The 20,748-nt window shown below is 39.5% G+C and overlaps 1 protein-coding gene across 3 annotated transcripts; it reads left to right on the top strand.

The window, feature by feature from the left end:
• The first annotated feature begins 1,437 nt into the window (after positions 1-1,437).
• Positions 1,438-20,748, top strand: golm2 (golgi membrane protein 2). 3 transcript variants are annotated; one of them, XM_047580893.1, is made up of 11 exons: positions 1,438-1,747; positions 1,830-2,606; positions 7,225-7,279; positions 8,650-8,752; positions 8,826-8,916; positions 9,705-9,831; positions 10,429-10,512; positions 12,280-12,558; positions 13,587-13,718; positions 17,182-17,349; positions 19,130-20,748. In XM_047580893.1, the coding sequence occupies exons 2-11, from the start codon at positions 2,280-2,282 to the stop codon at positions 19,204-19,206; spliced, it is 1,443 nt and encodes a 480-aa protein (XP_047436849.1). In that variant the 5' UTR covers positions 1,438-1,747; positions 1,830-2,279; the 3' UTR covers positions 19,207-20,748. The 3 variants fall into 3 exon arrangements, with proteins under 3 accessions (XP_047436849.1, XP_047436848.1, XP_047436850.1); XM_047580892.1 differs by having other exon boundaries at positions 1,438-2,606; XM_047580894.1 differs by lacking the exon at positions 17,182-17,349 and having other exon boundaries at positions 1,440-2,606.

The raw sequence follows: 20,748 nt of genomic DNA, 5'->3' as shown, positions 1-20,748 counted from the left end.
CTAGCAGAGATCTGAAACTGTTCAGCTCTATGATGCTTGTAGAAATCAGAAACATACATCTGCCCCAGTATATTCTAATTAAAGTCCATTTATTTATGAAAAATTGTAGTTTTCATATAATGCCAGTATCATCTAGGTTAGCTTGGGCCCAGTTTGTGTAAATCTTACAGTTAATCATAAATTTAAATAATAATAATTAATATGTTTCATGTTGATATTTCTAAAGCTTCTCAAGTAAAAGATGTCATGCAAATGAGAAAAAAAAAATAAAAAAATGTCCCTGTCTTACTTGGCTTTGAGTTCCTCAATTGGACAGGGTGACACTCATTAAGCCGTTGAGGTGTCATACGTCGTCACTCTGCGCCACGTCGAGTACCGGAAGTCACTCCCGGAGAGGAGTCGCTTTAGTGATGGGCAGTTCGGCTCTTTTCTGAGAGTCGGCTCTTTTGACATGGCTCGCAAAGAAGAGTCAACTCTTTCGGCTCTTCATTTGGTATCGTATATAGCTTAATATTTTAACCCAACACAGCAAATACTCGTGGTTTTTTGTGTTCATAAGCCCTAAAACATTCAATGTTTTCACGAGAAGGTTAATAATTGTCACATTTTGTGGAGTTCTTCTGTTAAAAAAGCATTCTTACTTTTAATATCATCATTTCAGTTATGATGAATGTAGCTCAATAAGAAGATGCTAACGCTAATAGCTTGACTGAGAAGTAATGTTAGCCATGCAATAGTGTGGCGTCTGAGTGGACATTAAAAGGATGATGATCGCAAATATTACGTTTATTGTCTTTTATATTTATTTATTGTTGGAACTGATATAGTCACTGTAACTACGCCAAAACAACAACAAACTTATCTGACAGGCCTCCAGAACGTAACTTAAAAAATAACTTAAGGTGTGACTTAATCACAAATTTAGCATAAATTAATATTACCTGACTCTAAACAAGAACCACAACATCAGGTTTCTGTAAAATTACGTCTCCGACTGCTTTTCAAATCTGTTGGTTCAGTCAATCGCACAACAGCTCTTCCTCGTTTTTTTTGTTTTTTTAATTAATTTTACAATTCAGACGCTATTAAAGCCTATGATTCAAACTAATGTGGCTAATCTCCATCCTCAACTGTCACTTCTTGCCACTCAGTGGCCGTAACCATGGAGACTTACTGTGACGTCATGTGCATATCCTCCTAATTGCACCTCGGGATAAATAAAAAAAATTCTGATTCTGATTCTTTATTTGCCGCCCTATTAGAGTTAAGAAAGATTGCATCAAATATTGTGCCATTTATATTTGTGTCCCCCTTTCTGCTTTCACATAATGGTACGATCCTCGCATGTGATTGGCCACATGTAATGCCCATCTAAACAAAGTTCTGCCCCCTTTTTTTTTTTGCTTTTTTTTGAGAATCGACTCATCTGATTCACTAGCCAAGCATCGGCTCTTCTGCGAGTGCCACATCACCGGAGCCTCTCGTTCTCCTCCAGCGCCACTACGAGGATCCTGCCCTTTACTGAGCCTCGATGTGGCACAAACCAGCCGCCATAGTTTCCATCGCGTTTGTTTGTGTGTGTGCTTAGTTTCTTTGCATGAGCAACAACCGTTCTCCACGAGTAGAAACGACACCTTTCTTTCTGTCTCTGTCTCTCTCTGTGTGTGTGACAGGAACTAATTTATTTATCGCACGGTTGCTAATCCAAAGGGAGGCGTTTAGCAGGGACGTCGGGGCTACCAATAACGTCAGTGCAGAATAAAAAGGATTTATTTATATATTTTTTACTGATATTCATTTTATTTTTTTATTTTCTGTGATCAAAGCAGCTCCAAACGTCGGTGCGTAAACGGGGCTGGAGGTAGCTCCGTGATCCTGCTGCTGCTGCTCCTGCAGCTCCTGCTCCTGGTTGTTGTTGTTGTCCACGTCTCGGTCTCGTCGCCAGCTTCTAGGCCACGTCCCCTGCGGGCGTAATTTCCCCCACGAACATTGGGGCGAACTGCACTGGGAGGATGCGTGGCGTGCGGAAGGAGGAAGAAGAGGGAGCGTGAAGCTCGGCGGAGATGTGAGAGCAGCTTTACACGCGTTCAGGACCGTCGGTTTTTTCTCCTTCCTCCTCCAATGGTTGCCGCATTCACACGGCATGTCACGTAGACACACGGTGCGTTTCTCACCGGGAGGACATTGAGCTCACCAGGTTGCGTTAACAACCAGAAGTAACGCTACACTTTTTTTATTTTATTTTTTTTTAATTTATTTTTTTTGGTTGTTGTGCGGAAATGGTCGGGTTTGGTGCAAACAGACGCGGGGGCCGCCTCCCGTCCTTCATCCTCATCTTTCTGATGGTGGTCATCGCCGTGCTGTCGTTCAACTACTGGACGGTGTCCAACAAGCACGGCCGCCTCCTGGACGAGCTGGCCGAGGTGCAGACGCAGGTGAAGCGCACGGACGCGGCGCGCAGCCGCCTGGAGAAGCGCAACTCGGAGCTGATGGTGCAGGTGGACGCGCACAGGAAGCAGATCGACCAGAAGGACGGGGACTACAGCGTCCTGGAGAGCAAGCTCCAGGCCCGAGAGACGCTCATCAAAAAGTGCTCCGACGATAAGGTATGAACCGGCGTGAAGCCGGCGAGGCTCATGGGCTCGTTTCGCTGGAGCAGAGGTGGTTCTAGCCCGTTTATCGCCCCGGGCAAACTCCAGGGTAGTGCCACCCACACCCTGACCTAGTGCCCCTAATGTTCTATTAAAAGAAAATGTGATAGACAAGTCTTTTGCGCAGTTAAATATCACAGTTTATCAAACTTTATTAAACAGAAACCTCATCTATTTCCACTTTCAAGGAAGAGTCTGTGTTGGCATAAGGTGGAGTTATGTCCTGGTCTGGGTACAGGTGCAATATATATATATAATAGGGGTGTAACGATACACGTTGGAGGATTATTATTGTTATAAAATGAGATTATCCTTTAATTTTATCCCACAGTTGGTTCTTTAATGTGTTTGGATAAACCCTGACCTGGATGACTGAGAACCTCCACAGACGTCGGTCATATGACCACATTTAGTCTCTTCGCAGTTTGCCGCTGTAATCTCCCCACTCTAAATCAAAATGGGCCATTATTATGATCTCTGGGTGGGGAGGGGGGACGGCTCCTAACCCGAAATTGCTCCCCGAGTGCTACTCAAGTGGCATCACACTGATCCAAGTGAACACACCGCTGTGTGAACGAGATCAGAGAAATTTGACCATGTGGGATCATAGAGTCCCACATGGGAAATCTACGTCTTCCGCCTTTTATTCTTCTTTTTCTTCTTCTTCTTCTATAAAGATTCACGCTAATGACAATGGCGATGGTTTGTCGAGAGTAACCTAGTCCACCACTGGGAACTTTGTGTGCAGAAAGGAATCAGGACTTGTAGAGTTTCCTGAAGACATTTGATCCAAGTGTCCAGATCTAAAGGACTGATGGAGGAGTTTGGTTTTAAATAGGAACGTCTGTGGGTGTTAACTCTCAGAAACTAGCATGAGTAGTGTCTGTTAGGGACTAGATACTTACCTGTAGTCTGAATGGTGCTTTATTCCCTTAAAACTGAATAATGTACTTGGATGAAACATCTTTAAGAAACTCTACATATCATTTCTTCCTTTAACGTTGAGCTCTGCTCCAGCAAGTGTTTTGTGTTTCTAATAGAAAATAACAGCTTATAGCCTGTTGAAGTGTCTTATTAGAAGGGAATGGTTTAGTAATGTCATCTCTGTGCCTGTAACCCATTTAAAACGCATTTAGGTGTGGTGACATGATCATTACAGTAATAAACTCTTGGTGGGGGGCGGGGCGGAGGGGGCATTAAACAGTGTTGGAGTTGGAGTGTAAATTGGTACGTTGGTAATAAACACGCTACAGGTTGATCCTCCTCTTTATTCCACACTGAGCTAATTATTGCTTCATCTAAACTAAAGCAAATAAATGACATTCAGCTTGTGTCGAAATGTCCTCAAGAAATGTTAAATTAATTGCCCTCTATGTTTTTTTGGTTTACGCCACTTTTCTCAACATTACACTCAGTCTGCGTCTGGTTAAATGTCTGCCGGTGTTTCATGTGTGAGCGCCTTTGTAACTTTGGTTCACGTCCAGCTGAAGTCCAAACCACAGACGAAGGTGATATTTCCCTACAGTTTGCATCCAGCCTGACTTATTTATTTTTAGTGGAAAGTTACACATTTGCTTAATGTGAGTTGCATGGTTTGTTTTCCTGGTTAAACAACAGCCGCTGGTACGCTCTGTTGAAATAAACCCGGATAAGGTCCAGTTTAAGTTGATTATTTATTAAATTGTGAGATGTAATTAATTGTTGGAGGTGGTTTAGATTCTGAATTGGCTAATGTATCATAATGAATCACCAAACTATAAAGACAGGGACGTCCTCATCGTCTGATCTCAGTCCCATTCTGATCTTTCTGAGCTTTTCTGATCTTACTTCTCATCTACCCCAGAAATGTTCTCGTCTACCTCTGTTAATATTTTTCTCAAAGAAACAGCCTTCGGAATGAAGCTGGTAGTATCGAATATCACATACTACCACATCCATATTTCATCATTTTCAATTTTCTGACTAACTTAATGAAGCTCTTCCACACATCAGACATGTTTAGTTGCAGGAGTTTGGTTCTTCTTCTTCTTCTTCTTCTTCTTCTTCTTCTTCTTCTTCTTCTTCTTCTTCTTCTTGGCACTTTGATGAGAGGCAGTGGAGAAGAATAAGACGTTTTCACGCAACACACTTTAATTTATGGCAAATCTTAGATAAAATAACTACATAAGATCAGATTTATCTGAAGTCCAGTACAGATCTGATAATTTTAAAACCGATCTGGACATCCCTAGTGGATAGAAAGGAATATGAGGAATGATAAAGATGCTGGATATAACATACTAAGAAATTAAAAGCAGCTAATGTAAAACAAAGAAAACCTTTAATTGATCGACGATTAATTGAGTTTCCTGAAAGCTTTCAGGTCGTTCACCTCTTTGAAAACATTTCTAACACTGACCTGCCTGCGAATTTCAATTTGTCAATTTCCTTTTTTCTTCCCACGGAGCAAATAACAGCGAAACACGTTTGACCGTGTCATAGTTTCTGATTCATGCATGTGATAATGTCCCATCTCCTACAAGTTCAACCAGTTTAGCTCATAATTGCACATTCAATTTTTGTCAGTGCAGTTGGCAGCTGAAGGGACACGGTCAGAAATTCAGGTAAAAAAAAAAAAAAAATACACAGAGCTTAGATGATTTTAATTTCCCCCAGGTTGGTCGGGTGTGTGCAGGTGATGAGTCGTGAAATAAGGACGAGGGCCGGCGGTCGCATCCGGTTCTGTTCCGTGATCGAGATTAAAGCAGGCGTTCAACGGCCACCGTTCCACTCCTTTCTTTTGTCAACAGCCCAGCCCTGTTTCAACAAGGATGCATGCTGTTTGCACCTAGAGATAGGCCTCCGCTGCACAGATAGAGTCTTGAGTCGCGGCGTGTATGAACAGTCAAGCACATGAGGAAGCCATTAAACACTTAGGAGGGTGTAACAGGTTGAGGGTTTTTTTTTTGGGGGCAGCTCGTGACCCTGGTGCTGTACTTCCTGGTCGTACTTCCCATAAATCCTCCTCCACGGTTTAGTCATGGTTTAAAGATAATTAAAAGCCCAGCTCCCATGGGACTAGTTTTACCTGGAGGCCTCTAGTCATTTATAATAACTGCACAGGTCGTCTGTGATTTTAATCCTGTGTGTGAATCGGCCATGTTCGTAAAAAATGACTTCGAACGAATCCAGGGTGAATCAGCATTTGGTGATTTGGACGTGTATTTTTATTTTGTTTTCTATTTTTTTTATAAATCAAAGTCTGGACGCATGTTAGGTTGCAAAGTTAAGAGGCATCGATCGATTCATCTCTCAATATATTTTTATTATTATTAATCTGACTTTGCCAAATAAAAGCTGTCAAAAAGCTCAGAGGTGTAAAATAAAGTGGAAGTAGCAGAGCCGTCATAACCATGGATGATATGTTGAGATAAAACACAGATGTACAACTAATCCTGTGTGAATAGAGTTTATAGATCCAGGGAAAGATTTATTTATTTAATAATGGATTTAATTAGAGGTAAAATATTGAAATCCTGCATTTTAGATCATGATCCGGCTGAGAACGAGTCCTCACAGTCTGTGCTGGTGTTTTCTGAATGTCACCACTTATGTTGCAAGATTTTAATTCACGGATATTTCTCAACTCCACGAATTAACGTGACGGCGTAAAATGTGGCGGTAAATGACACGTGCGTGTTCTTCTTTTGGGACCTGAACAAACTGGTCTCCCCTGCTTTTCTTGTTCTTATATGGGAAGTTATTCAGAACGAGGGCTTGGTGTGTTTTTTCTAGTTCTTAAAGATGCAACGATTCGGTTTGATTTCTGGTTCTGGGTTAATGATTTCTTTTTAACTGAATGAGTTCACAGGCAAATTATGACTGAAAAATATTCTTTTAATTATTTCTCAAAAAAAGGGGGATGTAACTACAAAACACAAACATTGCAATGAATGTATACTTAAAATACAATAAAATGCATATTCTCTCTTCTTAAAAGTGCAACTGAAATGATATTTTATCTTAAAACTGGATCTTTAAAACAACAAAATAACTAAATGAATAAACCAACGAAGGCTTGCATGTGTTCCTAGTTTGCGATTTACTTGTTGAGGATGATCAGTGTATCTGGTCTGAAAACCTGACAGACACTAGATTTGTAATTTTTGTAATTTTATTTATTTGCACCTTAATACAGAGACAATAACGTAGAGAACACTAGACCACACTAGACCTGTCAATCTAAGCCTGTAAAGTGGCCCGAGAGGTAAAAAAAAAAAACGTTTTCAAGGTTCCTCCCGTATCAAAAAATAAAATATTAAAAGAAAACTTAATAACAAACAATAAACCAGTAAAATAAATGGGTAAAATGAATATGTGAGTCCTTGTTGTATTACAGTGTGTTTTCAGATTACGCCCTCTGCTGTTTAAAAACGGCATCGCTGATTTGAGTCGTGACACATTTGTTCGTCCCTCTTAGATCTTCTTTCCCATTTACATCGGCATCATCATCATCAACCAGTGGCACAGTTTTCCTTCATGTGTGTTGGAGGTTAAAACTGAATTCCTGAGTTTGTTTTTTGTGTCTTTGCAGATAAAGCTGCAGGATGAAGCTTCGGCCCAAATGACAGAGATTCAGAGGCTGAAAGGTGAGACTTCACCCCCGCTCTTATTCTATAGCTGTTATTTATTTTATTACAGCTGTTTCATGTCTTTTAATTAGTTTTACTTGTATTTATGCCCCGTGCGAGTCGTTGTATCTATTTACCCCGTGGTTGTTTTAACGTGTTCATTTATAAATAAAGTTGGATTGGAGCCATAGTCACAACTAAGAATTCTCTCTTGAGAAAATGTTGAAGTTAACCTCTTATCTTAAACGAGCAAATTTTCACAAATATCTTGACACTGTGTTTGACTCACAGCTCAGATTTAAAGCTTAAAGAGCTTATTGTCTCTCTCAGATAATCATATTATATGTGGAAATTACATTCTTTTAATTAATATCTGTGATGCTCCTCTATGTAACTTTTATAATATTTATTATTATTATTAAAACCTTTTCCTCTATCTGCTGCTTCAATGGGAGAAAATTTTGTTAAAGTATTTAAAAAAGTGTTTGAAGTGTTTAAAAGTATGTTCAAAACTTACTGGCTCTAAGGAGAAGAATCTGAGAAAAAATTAATATTCAGTCGACCAGATCACATTTAGTCGACCAAGATTTTATTACTGGCTTCTGGTTTTTATTATTAAGCTTCTTTTCTTTCTTTTTTGTTGAATATATTTATTGAGCTTTCACGTATATGACACATACAAACATTTATGAACATCCACTATCAAACACTCAGGGATAAAAAAATAATAATAATAATAATAAATAATGATAATATGAAAATTATTAATCATTAATAAATATGAAATTCAATTAAATAAATATAAATAAATAAAGAATATTTCCACCAATTAAATCAAAAAGCCTAGATAATAATATAACACTTGATGAATAATATCAGTTATAACTATTAATATTAATCTCATTTGGTGCTGCCTAATGGTGCAGCCCAGGATTTTTTTGAGCACAGATGCTAATTTCTCCAAAGCTGTTTAGATTAAACTTTTTAGGGTTTTGTCTTTTTATTTATTGAATATTTTTTCTTTTAATTTTTAATAATAATTATTTTATTTATTGAATACAAACAGGTGCAAACATAAACAATAAAATTAAAAAATGAAGGATGAAAACCAGGTCTCCAAACTCTTCCTGACCTCATGTTTCTCAGCATCATTTGTCGCTCTGATATTTTCTCACCACCCTCTGGCGCCTGTACAGAATATTTAGTGCTGTCGATTCAGGAAGTTTAACAGAATCAGGAAAAGATCACAAACATAAATGAACAGGAATGTGTCACAGTGCTTGTTTAGATGTTAGTTAAGTAGGAAGAAGAGTAAAAATGTTTGTGTGTGTTGATTTATTGGATTAACGATGAGCATTGATGGATAAATCTCTTGTGTCCGTGAACAGAGCAGCTGAAGGAGCTGAAGCAGGAGCTAATGAAGCAGGAGGAGCAGCTCAGAGAAGTGAAGAAGAACAGCACCACCCTGGAGAGAAAGCTGGAGTATGAAAGGTGTGTAAACCCGTTTTTCTGCGACGTCTGTGACGTCGTGACGACCAAACTTAACCGCCGCCGTTATCACCAGTTTACAGTGCGGACGTCAAATCGCACAACTCAAAGAGGAATACGAAGAAACGAAGATGAACCTGGAGGTGGAAGCGTCGAAGCTGAGAAAGGTCAGTAGTGATCGGTCACATCTTTTCTAGTATTTTAGGTCAAGAATAAACCAAAACTACGTCCCTGCACCATCAAAACTTCTTCTTCTTCTTCTGTTTTAAAACACATACCTGCTGCATGGAGGAACTTTACTCTGGATAATAATGTCACTCAGACTGAAATTTATAAATTAACTTAAATTATTAAAGTAGTAAACATTTAACTGTATGGTGCACATGTGATCTAGGACATAGGTCTTCAACAGGGGCTCTGTTACCCCTAGTGGGTCAGCGGAGGTACTGCATCTTTGGTTGATTAGACATTTTTTATATATATATATTTATCAAATTTTAATTTTAATAATAAATGGAGGCAGAAGACGTTTTCTTTCAGTCAGCGAATCCGAGCGCCACACTAGACCTGTCAATCTAAGCCTCCTGTACACAGTAGGCCCCGCCCCCTATCGCTGCTGAGCCAATCACAAGGCCCCATATTACATGCTGACTCTGGGCTACTCCAGACGAGAGAAGCTAACAGTGCTAACTCGCTCTTCATTATACAGCAGTTATGTTGCAGGCAGTTCCTGGCCACCCTACTATTACACATGTTTGAATTAAAAAAAAACAAAAAAACAAAATAACCTGTGTATTATTTGAAGGCCCCTGATATGGGAAATCTTCCGGGTAGGAGATGTTGTTTATTTAAAATCTGATCAAACTCGATTGTTAAAGAATTATTTCATAAAATCAGCCGAGCTCTGTCTGTATTCCTTCATCTAAAAGTTTCTCTTCTTCTTCTTCCTCCTCAGAATGTAATCGACGGTCCGAGGGGCGTCGGCGCCGTCGGACGTGCAGACGGAGCGGCCGGCGCGGAGGTGGCTGGAGAGCGCCACACGGTGGCCACACACAGGCACAACGGGCAGCCAGATATAAAAGGTACGGGGACACGTCAGCGGACAGCGTCTCTTCAACCTGAAGGAAATTATTCTGATCAGAGGCTCTGACTGTTTGATCCTCTGAGCTTTTACATGTCCCAGAAACATCACATGAGGTAGTTACGCCCTCTATAGAGCATCAGATCTCATGAAGAAGAAGAAGTAGAGGATTTATAGAAGGTGTGTGTTGATGTCACTTCCACCTGAGTGGCAAAAACATGGTGAAATGTATCAGTAAATACAGAGAGACTGAGGAAAAATGTGGATTATCAGATCAAATTAAGGACAATTGGACTCGACAATGATCCACATGAACTAGTATGAATTTAGAAAAGTGAATTAGCCTCAGTTTCACTTAGTTTCAGTTAGTTTAAATTCATTTAAGTTATGATAAATGTAGCTAAATAAAAGATGCTAAGAGCTTTACTGAGAAGTAACGTTAGCCATATAATACTGTAGCGTTAAAAGGATGATGAGGAGTGATCACAAATATTCAGTTTATTATTTTATTGTTATTTATTGTTGGAACTGAAATAGTTACTGTCGGCAAAAAAGAACGTGACTGAGGAAGTGCTCTGTGCTCTGTGCTCTGTTACAGACGAGATGGGTAAACCCGGCAGTGACGCTGGGATGCCGGGCATTGAAGACAGCGAGGTGGGAAAAGTCGATGAAGTGCAGTTTGGTGAGTAGCTTTGAACGTCTCATCTTTAAAGAGCCACTTCTCTGCAAACTGAGGAACATTTTTGTTTGTTTGGGCAAAATTTTCCTCTTCATTTTAGCTGTGTTAGTGCATATGGCACAATTTTTAGTAACAGAGTCTGTCTCTACACAAAGTGTAGAGAGGGTGGTACACAAAAAAATGTACCACCCTCTTTTAACCTTAGAAGACAAAAAAAAAACTGCTATAAAAACTGATTAATATTTTTCCCGCATAAATCTCTTAGACCCCTTCAGCACTTTACAAAACTACCAATCAAATATTTTCATATATTTTCATATATTTCATATATTTCATGCATTTTCTTATCGTCTGTGATATTTTTTACTTTGATCCTGTCCATATTTCTCTTCTTTTAACCAATTCCAGCATTTTTGCAAAAAGAAAAATTAGGACATAAATAGTAAATTGCTGTTGTTGAACATTTTTGAGCTTATTCATGGTCATTGTCTCTTTTCAAAGCTAAAACTCTAAAGTTTCTGTCACAAAAGAATCAGAATCACTCTGGTTTTGTTCTGAAAGAATCAAAGTTGGCACACATTTAAAAAAACAACAACGTGTTGAGTTCACCTGAAGCTTTTTGTTTTGGAAAAAAAACGCGCAGGTTGAATTCTACAGTAACTTTTATCAATGAAACCAGAAGAAAATGACATATTGCATCAGGCAGCATTTACCCAAACCACTTGTGTACAAAAATGCTGCTGCTGTCATTTGTTTCCATTCCCCCTAGAAATGCGCAAAAAAAGCTTTGAGAAACTTCTCACATATCTAAAGCTAGAAAACTTTTACGCTTTCATGAGGTGGTTTTTCACATGTGTCGATATAAAAGTGCAATGAAAACACTTTTCCCCTTCACTGGTGATGATGTGACCAGTTCATTTGAAGCCCATCTTCCTCAAAGTGACGAGGAAGTGAGAGTTTAAGAGCATTGTTGTATATGTATATGTATATGTATATGTATATGTATATATATTTTGTAAAGACGAGACTCAACCAGAGTCGTTTGAGACAGAAGAGACAGTTTCAGACCGGACCATTTTTAGTGAAGTGCTTCTAAACACACATGGTGGAAGATAAAAAGGTAAGAAAAATTAAGAGGTGCCATGTCAGTTGTTTTTGTCCCCGATTTCTGGGGACAGTCCCCTGTTATGGATGACCTGTCCCCAAAAATGTCCCCAATTTTGTCTTTTTATGAATGGGAAAAAAATATGTTGCACACAGTTTACAGTTATTACGGTAGCCGGTCATGCTGCTATTGACATCACAGACAAAGCAGTTTAAATATGTTTAAATATGTAAAAACATTTATTTTTTTTTCTCTGAGCTGTAAATGTCCTCAGGTTTCCACATCAGCAGTCAGTGCTAACAAACGTGTTATTATTCTACAATATTTACTCATCGTCACAGTAAAATAGTTCATCCTGAGTCAATCTGCTGCATTAATTCCTCTCTCAGCCAGGAGAAAATGTTGTGAACATGTGATTATGCATGAAAAAAAAATACTGAAATAACCATGATACTGTCAATTTTGAAAATTACCATATTTTTGTTCATACTTCCCAGCACTATCAACTGAAATTTCACTTTTATTTTGCAAAAAAAACCTGTAAAGGAAACCCAGCTAGTATTTGTTTATTTATTTTGTTTTTCGTAATGAATCAAGTTGGTACTTTTGAGGAAGAGGATGTTTTAAAACAGGATCTGAAATGAATGACGTCGTTCCACCTGCAGCCTTGAAGAAACCAGCCATCACTCAGAAGCAGCACGACGACGCCCCCGACGCGGTGGTGGGAGCCGGCGCCGGACCCGGACACGGGGCGGCCGACGGTGTCGGGGGCGACGACCCGCTGCTGGACCAGCCCAGACTCCAGCAGGACCGAGTGGACGGACGAGTGGACGGCGATCGCGGCCCCAGGCCCAACAACGGGCCGACAAGCCCACTAAAAACACACAAAACCATCTTAAGGCGACGAAAGCGGTCGGGCGGAGAACAGCAGAGACAGATCAGAGGTACAGTACGACACTAGTGTGAAGAATATTACTGGTGTTACTGATAATAGTCACATCTTCTCTGATTTAATGCTTCAGTCTCCTCTGGTATATTTGGTCAGAGCTTCATCCTACAGAAAGATAATGACCCAAAACTTCAGTCCGAGCTCCACTGTCTTTCAAATCTTGAGGCTTCCTGCACTAAAGATGTAACTCAACTCACGATTCGATTTCCGATACCGAGTTAACGATACGATTCTCTCATGATTTTTCTTTCTTTTTTTTTTTAACGGAATGAGCTTGAAGACAAATTATGACTGAAAAAGATTCCTTTAGTTATGTCTCAGACAAAAAACAATGATGATAATAAAAACTCATTTCTGAGGTAGAATGTAACTTGAAAACACAACTTAAATTTAAAAAACGTATATATTTTGATATAAAAAATTAAAGATATTATCATATTTCTCTGGTGGCATAAACTGTGCAATACAACATATATGTCCTCTTCTTAAAAGTGCAGCTGAAATTATATTTTATCTTAAAACAACAAAAAATAAATAAAAGAAAATGCTTCTTTAAAACAAATCCCACATCAGAATCAGAAGCTCTTTATTGGCCTAATATACACTGTGCGCAGGAATCTTGGTGCATCTGTGCCACAAAACATGACATAAAAGTTAACAAGAAAGAAGAAGCAACAATTTAGAAAAATAAAAACTAGACAAGCGAGAAATGTCTGTTGCCGTGGATGGAGCCGTTTTAAGTATTAAAAATAACTAAATTAAAAATAACTAAATGAATAATACAAATAAACAAAAACTATTTAAATTAACTTGGGATTTACATGTTTTTTTTCTTGTTTGTTGGTTGTTTTAAGAAACATCAGCAGATCAACTCAAAACCAGATTGCGCCCTCTGCTGTTTGAAAACGACATCGCGATTCACTTTTCATCTCGGCTGATTTGAATCAGTGTTTAACTTTCTTTTGTTTAAAAAAAAAAAAAAAGTAGTTGATCATTAACTAGTACGTCTCGTTCTTGTTCCAGACAGTGTCAAAGGTGACGGCGAACACCTGAAGAGGATTCCTTTGCCCCCGAACCCGGCCCAGGTGCCCAACCCCATCGAGCCTCTCCGCTCCAAAGACCAGGTCATGGCGGAGCCGGTGCACCACCGCCAGAGTAAGTTCGCCTGAAGCCGACGCGCCCGGTCCGCGGGTTCGGTTCGTGTTTATTGAGAGAAAATAACGTGACAGGAGAGAAAGGACGCATCAGTTCTTGTCTTCCCTCGTGTTTCTGCTTAGCTGCTGCCTCACAGCTTCATAACTCAGACAGTAAGAGACCGTTTACCTGGAGCCGCCACCTCAGCGTAAAACACCTCCCCCTTTAAACTCAGGTCCAGGTATAAGAGTCCTGTGTCCAGACCTCGTATTAAGACCCGACTGCAACTGCCCGACTTCCAGTACCTGTGTTCAGACCTGGTTCAGACCTGGTTCAGACCTGGTTCAGACCTGGTTCAGACCTGGTTCAGACCTGGTTTATGTGTGTGGGTCAAGTTCTTATTAAGGCCAGACGCTACAGGTGAATAGGGTAAAAATTTTAACTAATAGATATCACCCTGAAACTTCTCCAGTTCATCACTTACATAAATATAATACTTTTTTGTATTACAAGTTGTCTGTGAATTTATATTTAAATATGCAAATGAGCAGCTATCTGCTTAAATATGCACTAATTTGCATACGTTTCCAGAACAGAAATCTGAATAATGGATAAAGTGAGGTTCAAAAGTCTTGATTCATTTTGTTCATGTATTAGTTTTCCAGGTATTTACAGAGGGAATCTCTTTTTATCGCTCCATAAATCACAGAATACTGTCAACAGTCCAAAGAAATAAAATCTGTAAATGAGGCTCTGAATAATATATTAAAGTCCCCTCTGTAAATACCTGCAGAATGTAGTTAGGAATAAATCTGGAAAGTTTGGTTTGTGTAAGTGATACTGAAGTGGATGTTTCTGGCTCAGTAGAAGTTTTACATCGTAAAATCATGTATATTTTTATTGGAAACCACCATGAACCAAAACCAAATCTACTCAAATCCTTCAAAACATATCATATAATCATATAAACATGTGTAATATCAAAATATCAGATTAAATTAGTTAAATTTGTGAAACATGAATGATGATCCGTTGCTGATCGTCTCCTCCTTCGTCTCCTTTTATCAAAGACAGTTTACGTCCGGATGAACTCAGATGAGTCTGACGTCCCCTCTCCTCCTTCATCTGTCTTTTCTTTGACTTTTCTTGTTAATTTGAGCTGTAATTTTCTTCTTAGAGAAAACTTCCCAGCATTTTTTAACGTCCCTCTCAGATAAACACAGACTAGAGGCAGAATATCTGGTCACATGAACCAGAAATCGACACCAACCAATGAGAGTTTAGCTTCTACTTTCATGATTGGTTGTTAATACAAAGGATACGACCATATTTGGACCAGACAGACTTCTGCAGGAGATAAAGAGCTTCACAACAGTTCCTCATATACCAGATAGAGACGAGGCCAATTTAGGAGTAAATTAGAGACACAACACAGACAAAGTGTGTGAAATGAACACATGAATGTGCATTTTCACAGCTTATTTAAAACTAGTTTGATAGAAGACATGTTAATGAAGAAAAATTGTAAAAAAAAAATCTCAAAATTAATCAGTGGGTGGAAAAAAACTGCACTGATCATTATTGAGGAAATACTTAAATGAACCACACATGGCTCCTTCTGCACCAACGAGGCTGCATCAACCACAGGTTATTTAATGACAGATATCACTCGTATACTCATATTAAATACTTTAATTTAATTTTTTTGTTAATTAACAGCTACAAGGGGAGAATATTTAAAAAGCTCTCGTTTATTACAGCAGTTGTGGGTTTTTTTTGTGAATGAATGAGGCGTTACTGTTGAGTTACCTCCAGATGTGGCCAGAGGTCAGAGTTCGTCCTGGGGTTGTTCACGCTTGTGTTTTACCTGATCAGGCCTTAATGCGAGGTCTGGGTGAGGAGGTCAGAGGTCAGGAGGTCGAGATGATCCTCTTCCTGCCACTCGGCTTCTGCTCTGCTGCCTTTCCTCCCTCTGTCTCCTCCTCTTTCTTTTTAAATCTGTTTCTTTCATCGACCCTCATGCATCCGTCTCATCGTCTGCAGCCCTCACTCTCTCCACTTTGTCTTTCCTTCTCACGTCCCACCTCTCGTCCTTGTGTCCCTCGAGGTGTCTCATCTTTTACCAGGTGCTTCAACAGACTCTTGTGAAGACACCGCCTGGTCCGCTGCGTCTCAGATAGGGACGAGTACCGTTAAGGTTTTATTGGAAACTTTGTCCGTTTTATTTTTAAGGCATTTTCTTCACGTGCAAGTTGAACAGAATATTAATTTAAATAATATAAATACGACTAAGACTGAGAAATAAATGAACCAATATAAAATAAGGTGTCATAATTAGGAGTGGATATTAGAAAGAAATTCAAGATACGCATCACGATACTTGAGTCACGATACGATACATTATTGCGATATTATGATATATGATATTATGATACATGCAGCTTAAAATACACGGTGTATATTATATATGTACATTAGATGACGGTGATAATTCATTGGACAAATTGAGTCAGAAACAGTATTGATCCATTTCCAATTTATTGCACTTGCACATAAAAGGTGGTGACAGTGGAGGTGTGACTTTTTCTGTTTCCTTCGAAATCCATATTGTATCAGAAGAAAAAATATCTTGATATATTTTTTCCCACCCCTCTTCATAATGAACATAATAAAAACCAGTGGCGTGGGGTCTGTCACATTTCTGGTCCTTTAATAAAATGCTTTCCGTGGTCAGATGTTGAATCTAATTCCAGGTGTTTCCTCCCTTGTTGCATCTTTTGAGGTGAAGTCCAGACAAACTTTTGACGAACGTTTGGCCTTAGACTTTATTTTTAAGGTTCACTTCCATCCATGCAGATGAAAAACTGACGTCACGTGTAGCGTCGACACAAGAATAGAGCTAAGGAGGCTAAGCTAATTTAAAAAGTCACTGGCAGCAAATGAAGCAGCCAAATCTAAGTTGCTTTTCGGTCTGATTACTAACATTAGAGTCAGCTCCGTTAAAAAAAAAAACGATTCCGTATTAACCCGCTGACAAGATACATATCGCCACCTAGTGTGGAGGAGGAGGAGGAGCACATGTTCCCGTCAATTATTCGATTTTCTCCGTTGCATGTAAACTGGGACAAGGACCTCATTCATAGAGTCTAATTAAGAGCACAGCTCCATTAAACTGTGCATGTAAACACACTGATTAATCAGGTTTAATCACTTAAGTTGTCCAGTTAAAGTCAGATTAAGGCAATAATTCACTTTTCTTTCATGTAAACGTACTCGACTTGAACGCCGTCGAATCAAAAAACCGGCCATTCATCCGCCTCATCCTCCTCACCATTCGCCATCACTCTTCATGCGAACACTTTACTCCCTCCAAACCCACCCTTGTCCTCCCCCTCCCCTCCCCTCCCCCTCCCCTCCCCTCCCTACGACTGTCTTTCCGCTTCCCTCCCTTTTCCTGATGAGGCCCCTTCTCTGCCTCCTGCAGGCCGGTTCTTTGATGAGAACGAATCCCCAGTAGATCCGCAGCACGGCTCTAAGCTGGCGGACTACAATGGGGACGACGGCAACGTGGGTGAGTATGAGGCCGACAAGCAGGCCGAGCTGGCCTACAATGAGGAGGAGGATGGTGATGGTGGGGAGGAAGACGTTCAAGGTGAGCCAGGCCGGGGGAAACTGGGCCGCCTGTCCCGGATGTGTATCCACCATTCCTCCCCTTCCTTCCCTCCTTCCCTTCCTCCCTCCCTCCCTCCCTCCCCTTCCTCCCTCCTTCCTTCACCTGCCGTTGCCCCACTGCATTGTGTCCCGAGTCGCTCACAGCACCCTGAGTTTGGTCCTTGGAGGCATCGTAAAAATATTTCAAGAATTTGTGCCGAAAAAAACAAAAAAAACAACAACAAAAAAAAACTCCTTCAGGGTCGAAGCAGGTCTGCTCTGTACGCAGATAAATAAATAAATAAATAAATATTTTCTAAAAACCTAGGAACTTGCGGTTCTGTGAGAGTAATTCAGTCGGCGTCTAGTGTTTTTTTTTCTGTCCTGCCTGTGCTTCTGTTTTAGCCAAACCACCTGTCTGTGCCCACCACACATCTGACCCACATCTAGACCCGTAGATAAATATAGCTCACTGTGCTCCCTCAGTGTGTCTGTGTTCTCCTTGAAACACCGAAGTGCATGTCCATGCCTGTTTTATTTCATTTGATTTGTTTTTTTGTTGCTGTGATTGTTGTCGGCCATCCAACATCTGTTACTTAGAGAAAAAGTGTTATTGTTCCATCCTGGTGAAAGTTTGTTTGTCGTCTCAGATTGTGTTATTTTACAACAAAGTTAATGTGACGGATAGAAATAAGGCATAATTAAATGTGTCCTCTTGATAAATCTTAAAGGTTTTAACCTCCTGAGACCCTGCGTCCTCATATGTGGACGTTAAGTTTTAGGTTCGAGGCAGCTTCTTATTCTGCTTCGTTTAGACGAGGGACAAAGCCTCATCAGATTTAGATTCCTAATAAACTGGTTTATTTCTGCTTATTAACGTGTCTAGTTTGACATAACGTGCACATTTAACAAATTCTGACAATAGTAACGATAATTTGCACGTACTCGTTTGAGGACGTTGGGACTTCGTTGTTTGAAGTCCTGTTTTTGCTCAGGAGAAATTAAAAGTTTATTCCAAACTGAAGCTCAGGTCTCAGGAGGTTAATGTTTTATAGCTGAAGAAGGTTTATTCCAGTCTGCTGTAAATTTCTTTACACTTTATGTGACCAGTTGTGTAACATGTGTGTGCACTAGGGGGTTGAACAGACCAGTCAGTTTGTTGCTTTAAGCTTCACGTCGACTAGTCACTGATCACGTGACAATAACAAAACTCACAGATTAAACTCGGCCTAGTGCTATTTATAAATATACGTTATTTTTATTATTATAATATATATTCGTACACACACACACATACAAATATACTCCACACCAAAACTATATATATACATAATATAAACATACAACTTCACATACAGTACGTACACACATACACATACATGAAAAACACAGGTAAAAGGAAATTAAAACCTTCATAAAAATTTCATGAATAAATAAAAAGGGAGACACGTGAAGAGTCATGTACTTCTGTGACATGTCAGTCCTGAAATACAGAGAAATAATCAAACTACACTGTCCTATCCAACAACAAACTGTGGAGTTCTATTAACTGCTGGTGCTGAGTTGCCGCCTGTTTTTATACAGACTATACGTAGCACATGAGCTGTTCTCTATGTATTCAGGTCAAAATAAGTAGATTTCACTACTTTCTATCGTGTTTTTATTTGTGACGTCATCAGAGACTAGTCTTTAAATGATCTGAACCCCTCGTGTACATGGTGTGTTTCCAACTCTCTATTCAGTCTCTAATGTCGCTTATTTTTGTTTTATTTCCATCCCAGATGACGAAGACCGGGACATGCAGGGCGATCGCGCTGTGGATTACGGGAAAAGACGTCAGGCCAACGACATTCTCTGATCTCGTACGTCACAAAACAAAACGCTCAGACCTTCCTCTACGATCCAGGTCTCTTTTTGACGGAAAACTTTTTAAGTGTAGGAGTTCACGTGGCGGCGTCTTCGATGTCGATGTCAAGGACTGTTTTGAACAACCGACATTGTGACTAATGGAGTCTGAATAATGTAACATAATACAAAGGGGGTTTAAAAAAAAAAAAAAAAACACACACACACGGCATTATCCTGAGCTGCAGTTGATTTGCTAACGGTTGTTAAGTTATGACGTGAGGTAGCGGGTGATAAACTGTACATTGACTGTGGAGTTCTTGTTCTATGAAAACTGCCTCGGTCGTGACGGAGCGTCTGAAAAAAAGATCCCTCGACTCTAAACTTCAAGGTGGAACCATGTTTTGCTACTTTTGTCTTTGCTGTTGTTTGGTACGAACGGTCTCTTCGCCCGAGATGTTTTTCTTCGAAGGGAACTAATTCTGCCTTTCTGACGTAGATCTGGGACTTTTACGTGGAAGACATTTTTTTTTTGGGAATACATAACGAACGCCAAGGACTTTCCTCATGGCCTATTAAATCTGTCTCTCTTTATTTTTTTTTTGTGACAAGACATTAAAGAAAGTGCTCCTCGTTTTTTTTTTGTTTTTTTTGTTTGTTTGTTTTTTAATGATGCCAGTGCATGCATTTGAAACTTTTTATGAATAATCAAATTGAGCAAAATACTTAAGCTTAAGCAATACTTAGAGCAACGTTAGTGTCCTCCACAGAGTGCAGAGATTAAACCCGAGCACATCTGGATCTGACATATACTGTACACATGCTTCCATTGAAAATGAGGTTTCTTGTACATAACGTGGTCGAGGCTGTTACCGTTTGTACCGAGGCCTAATTCTTCACCCTCAAGGGAAATCTGGACGGTTTTGATTTCTCATGGAAAGGCACATTGAATGTAATTTTAATTTTATTAAAGGTGATGCTTCATGTCATTCAATTGTTAACGGTGATTTAGAGTCAATGGGTAGTTTTTAGTGGAGGTGACACCTTCTCCAACTACATGCAATACACCTTTTGTGATGTTTAATGATGTTTGGAGTCAAAGATGTGGGTCTGATCTGGGATGAGCAAAGTGTAAAAACTTAACATCTGTTCCTTATTTGTCCCGTGTTTTAGTAAAAGTAGCAGACGAATCATGGTCACTCACAACTAAACACCTAGCGTGCCGATTTTATTTGTACTTCAGGTTGTTCATGAAAATGTTTTGTAAGATGTGTGTTGGTTTTACTTGACAAAAAAACAGAAAATGAAGCCTCCTTTTTATTTTGCTTTTATGAAACGATGTTCTGTTAGAAAAACTGGACACATGCTGTTTATGGAAGGATGATGAACTGAACCATCGAGTTTTATTTTGATTTGGGTCGAAGACGCAGAGGAAAAAACTTCAAGTCTTTAAGTTACATGGACTGGATTGTTAATTATTTGTCAACTTCAAGTTGACGCCGAAGACTTATGGGATCAATAACTTGCTAAATAAATCATTATCAGAAAAACGGAA

Source organism: Mugil cephalus, chromosome 3, assembly GCF_022458985.1.
Source record: "Mugil cephalus isolate CIBA_MC_2020 chromosome 3, CIBA_Mcephalus_1.1, whole genome shotgun sequence".
NCBI lineage: Eukaryota > Metazoa > Chordata > Actinopteri > Mugiliformes > Mugilidae > Mugil > Mugil cephalus.
Note: the sequence above shows the minus strand (reverse complement) of the source record. Positions and strands in the feature narration are given on the sequence as shown.

Excerpts from the sequence above, each read along its gene's own strand:
- golm2 (XM_047580893.1), top strand. The coding sequence starts at position 2,280 with ATGGTCGGGTTTGGTGCAAACAGACGCGGGGGCCGCCTCCCGTCCTTC. Across the intron at positions 7,280-8,649 it reads AGAGATTCAGAGGCTGAAAG|AGCAGCTGAAGGAGCTGAAG; the intron begins GTGAGACTTCAC and ends GTCCGTGAACAG. Across the intron at positions 8,917-9,704 it reads AAGCGTCGAAGCTGAGAAAG|AATGTAATCGACGGTCCGAG; the intron begins GTCAGTAGTGAT and ends CTTCCTCCTCAG.